Genomic DNA, 11111 nt, shown 5'->3' with positions numbered 1-11111 from the left:
CTAGCATGTTTAATGTCTTTTAGAACCTTACAAGTAGGAAAACAAACAGAAAAAGTGTGCCCAATAATTGATATACATGTAAAGTGAGAACCTACAAACGCAAGAGGAACCATATATGAAAAGAAAATTAAAGTAATAGCTAGCAATAGTTAGAATTGGTACGTTAATGGGTGGCGAAGCACTAGCGAATCATCCTCCTCGATGTGTTTCCCACTGCCATGGGATTCTAGCAGCAAGCAATAGCATATATATGAGTTCGAGAGAGAGAGAGAGAAAGGGGGGATATAATAGTGGAATGGAGATTTATGTAATATTATGTATAATATTATATGGTAGTGGGACTCAAATGGTCAACCTATGTATAGATAAGGGAGGTACCTTCATAATTTCCCAATGCCCCAGATTCGTTTCTCTACTCATTCCTTCGTTTGATTAATAATCATAGCCACCCACCCACACCCGCCCAACGCCCCCACAAAAGTCTCATTCCTAATTCTCTCTCTCTCTCTCTCAAACTCATAACGCACACCCTTCTGCTCCCATAACTTTAACCATATATATTATCTCTCCCAACCCCCCACTTCACATAACAAACCACAAATTACATCTCCTCCTCCTTCCTTCTTCTCTTCTGCCAAATGGGTTTTGATGATCATGCTTGTAACACAGGCCTTGTATTAGGCTTATGTCTCACATCGTCTGCTTCTCAGGAGAGTTCTAATCCTACAAAGTTTGCAAAGAATAATATTAAGCCTTCCCTAAATTCTGCTCCAACAAGTGGTGATTTTGAGCCATCTTTAACTTTAGGTCTTTTTGGTGAGCCGTATCATCAACAAATGGTAGCCTCCAATATTTACAAGGTTGGTAATTCTTCTCAGGAGGAAATAGTTGATTTGTACAGGCAAGCTGCAGCAGCGTCCTCTCCTCACAGTCATAGCGCAGTCTCTAACTCCTTCTCTAGTGGTAGAGTGGTCAAGAGGGAGAGAGACATCAGCAGTGAAGAGGTTGAGGTCGATGAGAAAGTGTCCTCAAGAGTGAGTGATGAAGATGAAGACGGTTCTAATCCTAGAAAGAAGCTTAGGCTCACCAAGGAACAATCTGCTCTCTTAGAGGAAAGCTTCAAACAACATAGCACTCTAAATCCTGTAATTTCTCTCTCTCCCTCCTCTCTCTCTCTCTCTCTCTCTCTAATCATCATTTAGTTGGCTCTTTGATCAGAGAAAGAGTTTGCAGGTCGCTGTTTATTTTTGTATCTTGATTTTCTTTTTACTTTATTCAATTCAAAAGTCAGAAATAAAACAAATGTGCACGAGAAAGGAAACATGTCTGAAAATCATTTATCTTTTATTACTAATATTGTCTCCAGGAAAACATATATTAATTTCATTGGCTTTATTTACAGAAACAAAAGCAAGCTTTAGCCAGGCAGTTAAACTTGAGGCCAAGACAAGTGGAAGTATGGTTCCAAAATAGGAGAGCCAGGTATCTATTAAAAATTAATTTCAGGCCAAATAAAAGTTTCTGGGTTATTGTCCAATGGGTCCAGAAAGTAATAAATACACAGAAATTGATTATGTTGGCTTTGATCGGTTAATTCGCAGGACAAAGCTTAAGCAAACTGAGGTAGACTGTGAGTTCTTGAAGAAGTGCTGTGAAACACTAACAGATGAGAACAGGAGGCTACAAAAAGAGCTGATAGAACTCAAGGCACTGAAATTAAGCCAACCTTTGTACATGCACATGCCAGCAGCCACCCTCACTATGTGTCCATCTTGTGAAAGAATCGGAGGTGTGGGTAGCGAGGGATCATCCAAGAGCCCATTTTCTATGGCTCCAAAACCTCACTTTTACAATCACTTTACCAATCCCTCAGCAGCTTGTTGATTGGGATATTAATTATTGTTGTGTTAGGCATGGATTTAAGAGAAATCAAACCCTCATGATCCCTATATTTTTGGTTAAGGGCTTTGTAGTGGAACGAAGGACTAGTGTAATTAATATGTAGAAAATAGTTATTACTGATCAATTACTTTTACTTTTTGCTTTTAATTATATAAGTTTGTAAATCGTCAAGAAATATATATCTATAAAGGGATTACTATTGCTTATTTATTTGTTGATTAATCGATGCTTAAAAAAAAGTTTCTTGGAGGAGTTGATTTTTGTACCAAGTGTGCGTAGCTTACGTAAGGAAGCATGAAAATATCTGATAATCTATGAAAATTTAAACAAACCACAATCTTCATGCATGACTTAGTGAAAGAGGTTGGCATTGAAGTATGAAATATCAGATAGGATTGAAATCTCGAACCAGTCGACCAAACAAAGGTTTTGGAACAATCGTAATTATCGGAATAATTACAATATCCACCACAAAATTCTTTTCCTTTTGTATCTTTAAGACACCAAAAATAAGAAGAAAAACAGTGCATATGACAAAAGTATCAATTCTTAGGATAAAAGTGGTTTAGAAGAAAATAGCAATCACTCACAATAAGTTTGAAGTAAACATGCATGTATATTCTTGTATCATTTGAGAAAATTTGAATTTGCTGTAAACTCATTAATTCGAGTTAACTATATATTGTGGGCTCATTTGGAAAATGTCTTTAAATTTTAAACATTTTTTTGAGTTCTAAAAATATTTGAAGTGTTTCATGCATATACATTTTGCATATAACGCACTTTAGATGATTTTTCATCTAATATTACAATGTTCAAAAAATAAGGTATGAGTTTGTTATGTGATTCAAAATTGAAGGTGCAAAATATTATCTACTCAACATATAAAAATTAATAATTTTAGTGAAGGATTATGCTCACGTGACATGCTATGGTTTTACCAAGGACCAATGGGGTCACAACCCACGTGATATACCAATGGCTCTCTTAATCTTATTTCTTTCACAAAATCTTATCAAGAGATTTTGTATCAAAGTCAGAATCTACTTCCCCATTTGATGCATGGACCCCAACCCTAACAAGGATCCAATCCACCTTCCCCTCCTATGGAATAAAATTCCTAAATCCTTTTAAAAATTTTCAGTTCCGTTTATTTACCCTATAATTTGGTAGATCCCTCGATCGACCTTAACCCAGAGAAGCCATGAGAGAACTCGAATAGAGAGAATGACAAAAAGAACATGGATAATATTTCATAAACTGTTTTCTGTTTCTTACAACTCCAACTATATAGCATCTTTCCCAACTACTTTTACCTAATTACAGTTATACTAACAACTTTATTACAAGTATTACAGCTTCATCACTCAGATGATGACATCTGGCACAATCACAATTGCTTTATAACCATTAATAGCTACTAGAAATCCCATCAGAATCCTAACATTACTCCCCCCTTTGAAATCAGCCTTGTCCTCAAGGCTTAAAGTCAGGAAACTTCGACTATAGAGTGTCCAAGCTTTCCCAAGATGCATCTGCAACATGGTGATTTTTCCAATGCACCAACACTTCTGTGATTGAAGTTGTTCCTGTGTTAACCACTCTGCAGTCTAAAATAGCTTCTGGTACAGGTTCATCAGTCATTAAGCCAGCATCTTGAACTGTTGGTAAAGGAATAGTAGTGATTGTAGTTCCCAACTTCTTTTTTAGACATGAAACATGAAAAATTGGGTGGATTTGGAATGACTTGGGAGTTTCAATCTATACGCCATAGGCCCCACTTGATCAAGAATCTCAAAGGGACCATAAAATCTAGGATGCAGCTTATGGAAGGGATACAAGGCTAGGGACTTCTGCTAGTAGGGAACCAATCTAAGATAGACAAAGTCACCAATTGCAAATGATCTCTCAGTCCGATGTTTGTTTGCTTAAGTTGTCATTCATTCCTAAGCAGCTGCTAAATTGGTCTTGAACAGAGATAAAATTCGAGTCCTGTCTTTCAAGCATTGATCCACCATATCAATTTTTGTTGTACCAAGTTCATAGAGTGGAACATGTTGTGGTGGTTGTCCATACACTATTTCATAAGGTGTCATTTTAGCTGCAGAATGGTATGAGGTGTTATAGCTCCATCCTGCCCAAGGAAGCCATGTCAACCATTGGTTGGGTTGCAAGCTGCAGAAACACCTCAAATATGTTTCCAGACATCTATTTAGAACTTCAGTTTGCCCATCAGTTTGAGGATGGAAACCTGAACTGAGACAAAGGTTGGATCCTTGAAGTTAAAAAAATTCCTTCCAAAAGGAGCTGAGCTGATGGATATTAGGTCTCTATCAAATACAATGGAAGTAGGCATTCCATGCAATTTAAACATCTGATCAATAAAGACTTGTGTCACTGAATGTGCAATATATGGATGAGATAAAAGTAAAAAATGTGCAGCTTTTGAGAATCTGTCAACAATGACAAATATAACTGATTTACCCTTGCAAATAGGGAGTCCAGTGACAAAATCCATAGCTATATCAGACCAAATTCTTTAAGGGATTGGTAGTGGATTAAGAAGTCTAGCAGGTGCAAATGTCCCATACTTATTCTTTTGACACATCCAGCAATCAGTTCTTTGATATTGTTCTTCATACCCTCCTAATAAAAAGATCTAGATATCCTTTTATAGGTTTTAAGAAAACCTTCATGGCCTGCAAATGGTGTACAATGGTGTTCTTCAAGTATCCTTGATCTCGATGGACTTGTAGGACTAATAACAATCTTAGTCTTATACTTCAAGAATCCATTATCAAGCTGATATTTGAGCAAATTTAATAGAGTCTAATATGGGTGCGTGTGTGTGTAAAATAGCTTGAGCCTTCTGTAAAATCCAATCATCTTTTTCAACATGCCTCCGCAGATCATCGAGCCAAGACACATAAGCATATGATAAGGCAACTAAATCATTGTCAAAGTCTGTGCATTCCAAAGTAGTTGAAGCAATATTGCTATGATCATTACTCCCAACCATGCTTGAAGCCATAGCAAGTTCATTACCTGAATCAATAGCTGAATTAACTTGAGAAGTGAACATTCTAGATAATGCATCAGCTGCCTTATTGTCACTGCCCTTTCTATACTGGATTTCATAATCAAATCCAAGTAACTTGGAAACCCATCTTTGTTGGAAAGGAGAATTAGCTCGATTTTGGAGAAAATATTTGAGGCTATAATGGTCTATCTTTATAATGAAATGGTTTCCCAGTAAATAGGGCTGCCACTTTTTAACTGCATGAATCACAACTAACATTTCTCTTTCATATGCAGATAGTGCTTATTTTTTGGTCCCAAAGCTTGATTGGTAAATGCAATAGGTCTAACTTCTTGTTGCAGAACTGCCCCTATCCCAGTGCCTGAAGCATCACTATCAATAACAAATGGTTTTGAAAAATCTGGTAGTGCTAGAACCTGAGGAGACAACATTGTATTTTTCAATTCCTGAAATGCATCAATGGTTGTAGAACTCCATTTAAACCCATCCTTCTTAGTGAGTTGAGTCAAGGGTCCACTGATTCTTCCAAATTGAGGAATGAACTTCCTATAATAACCAGTTAAGCCTAAAAAAACCCTGTAAAGCTTTCACAGAAATAGGGAGAGGCCAATCTGCAATGGCTTTTAGTTTGGAAGGGTCAGCAGATACTCCATTCTAAGAAACAAATGGCTTAAATATTCAATTCATTGTTTCACACTTAGACAGTTTCACAAACAAGTGATGATTTTGGAGTAAATTGAGAGCAAGGCTAAAATGTTGCAGGTGTAATTCCCAAGAAGCACTATATATCAGAATATTATCAAAGAAAACTAAAATGAATTTCCTCAAATAAGGCCTAAAAATCTCATTCATAAGGCTTTGCAAAGATGCATGGATGTTTGTTAAGCCAAGGGGCATAACTAGGAACTCATAATGTCCCTCATGAGTTCCAAAAGGTAGTTTTTTTCAATATCTTTAGGTTGCATACGAATTTGATGATAATCGGATCTAAGATCCAGTTTTGAAAAATATTTTGCACCAAATAACTCATCCAATAACTCATCAATCAATGGTATATGTACTTATCTTTGATTGTGAGTATATTAAGTGCCCTATAATCCATGCACATCCTCCAAGTACCATCTTTCTTCTTCACTAAAAGCACTGGAGAAGAGAATGGACTATGGCTTGGCCTGATGAAACCTGATTCCAATAGCTCCTTGACATATTTCTCTATTTCTATTTTCTGAAATAGACCATACTTATAAGGTTGAGCACTAGGTGGTTTGCATCCTTCCAACAATGGTATTCTGTGATCATGGGGCCTGGATGGAGGTAATCCAGATGGACTTTGAAAAATAGATTGATACCTTGCTGAAAGAACTTGCAAAATCATTATCTTGGTGAGAATCCAACTGAGATTGAGTACATAGAGTTGTGTTATCTGCACTAACTTGCAAAACAAATAAAGTAGCTCCTAAACATTGTTCATGATTGAGCAACTTATCCATTGGTAAGGAAGAAATGGATTTAGGTGCTTGGGACTGAGGACTTAAGATGGAAAAAAGTCATGTTGCCAACTACAAACTGCATCCCATAGTACTGGTCCCAATGTTCTTAACCATTGTATGCCCAAAACAATATCACATCCACCTATGGGAAAAGCATAGAAATCAAGCACAATGGCATAATCTTGTATTCGAATAGAAACTTGAGCTAAACATCCAGTACTAATAAAGGATTCCCCATTTGCAATCTTCATAGTGAATGGGTGTGTGATATCTAGATGACCCTTTAGTTGTTTGACTAATGAAATATCAATGAAATTAGGCGAGCTACCTGAATCTACCAGAAAAATAGTAGGACAAGTTAGTACTAACCCACTGACTTTCATTGTCTTGATGGATTTTGGAGCAAGCGTTCCATGAACTGCACAAGCTGTAACCTCGGGCTCTTCGTTGTTATCAGGATGATGCTCAATAAGGTATCCATCTTCGTACACATCCATGAGTAACACTTGACGTTTTGGACCCGTACACACATGCTCTCTGGAAAAAAATTCATCACAGTTAAAACACAGCATGTTCTTCATTTGAAATTTAATTTATACTGTTGTTAAGCACCTGAAATTCTCAATTATTGAAGAATTCTCAGTCTTTGCTGTGTTGGTGATATCAGATAACTGTGTTGGCCTGAAATGAGATGCAGAGGAAGTGTTTCTTGAAAAAGATCGAATGTTCAATTCTGCCAGTTTGGCATCCACTTGTTGGGAGTGAGCAATGGCTTTATGAGCATCAAATGGTCGCAGGATCTTGACATCATGGCAAATTTCTGGTTTCAAACCCTAGATAAAGCAGCTTTTCAAGAGTCCAGGGGTCATTTCCACTGTGCGATTTGCCAACCTCCTGAATTCCATGATATAGTCCCTGAGCAATCCAGATTGGCGAAGTTTCACCAAATTTTCAACGCAGTCCATAAGGTCAGATGAACCAAATTCCTTGCAAAAGATCTTTGTAAAATCTTCCCATTTGGGGTAGTTCTTGACACAGTTCAACCATTGAAACCATTGAAGGGCTTCACTTTCCATATGAAAGGAAGCCATTCGAACTGTCTTGCCTGCTAGGATATCAAAGTAATCAAAGTAATGCTCTGCCTTGTAAGTCCATCTAAGAGGATCGTCCCCTTCTTGGAAGTGAGGAAAATCCAATTTTACCAAATGTGGTCTTGGTTGAAATCCAGAATCATGACGATTGAGATTCTAGGTTATTGAATCGTCACGCAGATTGGGGTCAGAGCGAGTTGCATCTAATGAATCTCCTAGACAACCCATTTCATATTTGTCCAGAAAATTGCGATGAAGCTTCTCAATTCGAGCATCCGAGGAATCTTGACGCCCTTCCATGGCGTCAAACCTTTGGAGTAGTGTGTTGAGAGTGTTGTTTATCGCGGCAAGATGATTCTGTAATTCCATAGCTTTCTTTGTTAATGTATAAGTCATACGGCAACAGAGAAAGAATGGAGAAATCAGTACTAGCTCGATACCAATGGTAGATCCCTCGATCGACCTTAACTCAGAAAAGCCATGAGAGAACTCGAATAAAGAGAATGACAGAAAGAACATGGATAATTTTTCATAAACTGTTTTCTGTTTCTTACAATTCCAACTATATAGCAACTTTCCCAACTACTTTTACCTAATTACAGCTATACTAACAACTTTATTACAAGTATTACAAGTTCATCACTCAGATGATGACATCTGGCACAATCACAATTGCTTTATAACCACTAATAGCTACTAGAAATCCCATCAGAATCCTAACATAATTCAAGAAAAAAATATGGTTACCTATCATTCGATCTAATGTAGCAGTGGAAAAGAAAATAAAATTAAGTTAAAGGACCTCATCATCTGTTAGATTAGATCAAACGTTAAGTAACTATTGTTTCTTGAGACCATATAGTCCACGAGAAAAAATAACGTATGTTCTACCTTTACAATAATGGAACACACAAACGCAATAAGTTGAGAGTAGCTTAAGCTATATACTCAATTAAGTGGAGGGTCCAGATAGATTAGGAAAAAGAAAAATTACTACATGTTTACGTTATAGGCACGCTATGATGAACGATGAGAAAGGTTTGTTCTGAATACAAGTCCACACATCAATCATAATAGATGGTGTAGAGTGTGGACCAAATAAATCATGAGGGGAACTTTCTAGGAAAAGAGTACACTTTCCGGGAAAACCTGTCTTGTGGTCTCATCATCACTTTCATCACCCAAGTTTTTCTGTCACGATCATAATTTTATGCGAACCCTTCAACCCCCTTTAAATTCCAAGCTTGAAATAATTAATATTTTGATTGCTAAAGAGTGCGAAAGCTGTGCCAAGCTATATGGGTGGCGGTTTTGCACTAGTTAGTTTTTGCCGGTTTTGCCTTTTCGGGAGATTTTGGGGTTGTTAAATGCTATTTTAAAGGGATTACTTGTTGTCTACCGTGTGGGAATGGTAAGGGGACAAAAGTTTTAGATTAAGAAATCATAATCAAATTATTTGAAGGCAAAAACCAGTAGGGTCATATGCTTTATAAAAAGCATCCCATGTCTACGTGTGCGCATACGTAAGTAAATAAAGAAACGGACCAGAAAACACATGTCTTCCATTGGATGAATCGCCGGTCCGTCGACTTGTATATAAGGAATTGTTTGGGGAATTATTATTAATATTTTAAAATTTTCATTTGACATTTTTCATAAGTGTATTTTTTTTTTCTTTCTAATTATAGAAAGTTTGAAATGTTAAATAAGATTTTTGAAGTAATAATAACAATTCTCAATGTTTGATATTATTTTCTCCTTCAAAAAGTGATTAGTTGGTGAATCGCGATGACAGTCTATCCTTCTAAGTGTTGGGAAGGTTCACAAAGATATTTTAACCTCCTATAACCACCATCATACAATTCACTAACGTTGGGAATCGAACTCATAACGTGCCGTACGGAATACAAACTTGGAATTCGTTCCCAACTACTAAACCACTCTATTGTGGTTAATTGGTCGATATTATTTCGAAAATTACCAAATCATACAAAATTCTACATCACTTTACGCAGGAATTATATTACACTAATGTTTGAAAGTGTGTTTATTAGGTTGGTTTAGTGACCAGCTACCAACCAGCTCTAGAACTTTACTAATGATGAGTTTTGAACCAGTTGAGTAAAAAAAGTAGTGACCCGTTATATATTGTTTTCCCTCTTAGACGTTTGCTTGCGAACTTTTATCTAAAAATACATTTATCATGCGACTTTAATGAAAAGTTTAAACACATCACTTATTTAGTACTATGATAAAATGATATTTTATTTATATTTATAAGTAAAAAGTTTTATGTTCAATACGCGTCTCGCGTCTCACAAAAGGCGAGTTCAATAATAATTTATAAATGGTGTCCACACACTCATTTTTAACTCTCACATCCACCCCTCTCAACATTCAACCATCAGATCAAAAGAATTGAAGTGGATTAATGAACAAAAATTAATAAAAATGTTTGAGAGAAAAAAAATCGCGTATAAATAATACTACCCTAATTTATAAAAAAAGAATTAAACTTTTAAACACGCTATTTTTTTTTTCTTTCTGTTTTTTTAATGATGCTGATATTTTCCTTGATTATGATGATAATCAATTGTTCTGTTTTACTTTTCTTGTCTGTCTTCTTAAAGAACTAAATATATATTACTTGACTATACTTTTACTTGTATCAGGAAAGGAAGATTGAAATTTAGTCTTGAGTTAAAAGTAAATTTTCACTAATTGAGTTTAAAGTACTCATTTTTTCTTATGACATAAATAATGTGTTTATGATTATGTTAGGTTAAAAATTCGATTTGCTCCAACTTTTAATCTAAAAAAAAAAGTTTGAAGATGCAACTTCATGTCTGTGCACTAAAGACTCACATGTCTACATATAATTCTATATCACAAAAGTCTTTTTCAACTCAAAACAAAGATAAAATTCTTTGTAAAAAAAAACGTTTTCTAATGAATCTACAACGTTAAAGAGTTGAACTAACCAATTTCAAAGACTAATGTGTCTATTAGGATGAAATGTTGAATCACGGGAGGCCTTAGTTTACAATTTATTTTACAGTGTAAAATTATAGGGATGATTTTTCTATTTTAAATATGATCTAAGTTGGGACTCGCATCAAATGAGAAACGTACGCAAGAAGAAAATAAGAGAGGGGGACGAGGATGTGTGGAGGCAAATACGTGCATCTAAACACTCACTCTAGAATGTTGTATTTCCCAAATTGGGTTTAGGGATCGAAATGGAGAGGGAAAATCTGATCATACCCTGTCCCATTGCCATCTCTACGTGAACTATGTCAACTTGTATTTTGTGTAATATTATTTCAATATTGTAGCTTTTAGAATGTAAAGAGGGAGAGAACCGAGAAAAATACGAAACTACACATTTTATATTTAGGGTTTTGTTTGATAGTTAATGCATGAATATGACATAACACAAATACAACTAAAGACGATGTTCCCACGGCTCTAATTATTTAGAATTAATACTTCCAATTACATAATTTAGCCACTCGAAAGCAACTAAGCTGAATTCAAACTTGAGCGTGGCTGCATCATGGGTATAAAGCAACACGAAATACGTATACT

At 35.8% G+C, this 11111-nt stretch overlaps 1 protein-coding gene across 1 annotated transcript; it reads left to right on the top strand.

Moving 5' to 3' along the window:
- Positions 1-325: 325 nt before the first annotated feature.
- On the top strand, positions 326-2108 carry LOC103945727 (homeobox-leucine zipper protein HAT22-like). The gene is made up of 3 exons (XM_009356319.3): positions 326-1145; positions 1403-1482; positions 1602-2108. The coding sequence occupies exons 1-3, from the start codon at positions 639-641 to the stop codon at positions 1882-1884; spliced, it is 870 nt and encodes a 289-aa protein (XP_009354594.2). The 5' UTR covers positions 326-638; the 3' UTR covers positions 1885-2108.
- Positions 2109-11111: the final 9003 nt, after the last annotated feature.

This window comes from the organism of the source record quoted next, unplaced genomic scaffold, assembly GCF_019419815.1.
Source record: "Pyrus x bretschneideri cultivar Hongxiangsu unplaced genomic scaffold, Pyrus_bretschneideri_v1 Contig18, whole genome shotgun sequence".
Taxonomy (NCBI): domain Eukaryota; kingdom Viridiplantae; phylum Streptophyta; class Magnoliopsida; order Rosales; family Rosaceae; genus Pyrus; species Pyrus x bretschneideri.
This window is presented reverse-complemented; position numbering and strand designations above follow the sequence as displayed.

Bases quoted from the DNA above. Each gene is read 5' to 3' on its own strand.
- LOC103945727 (XM_009356319.3), top strand. From the start codon at position 639: ATGGGTTTTGATGATCATGCTTGTAACACAGGCCTTGTATTAGGCTTA. The intron at 1,146-1,402 runs GTAATTTCTCTC...CTTTATTTACAG, and splicing joins AACATAGCACTCTAAATCCT to AAACAAAAGCAAGCTTTAGC. The intron at 1,483-1,601 runs GTATCTATTAAA...GTTAATTCGCAG, and splicing joins TTCCAAAATAGGAGAGCCAG to GACAAAGCTTAAGCAAACTG.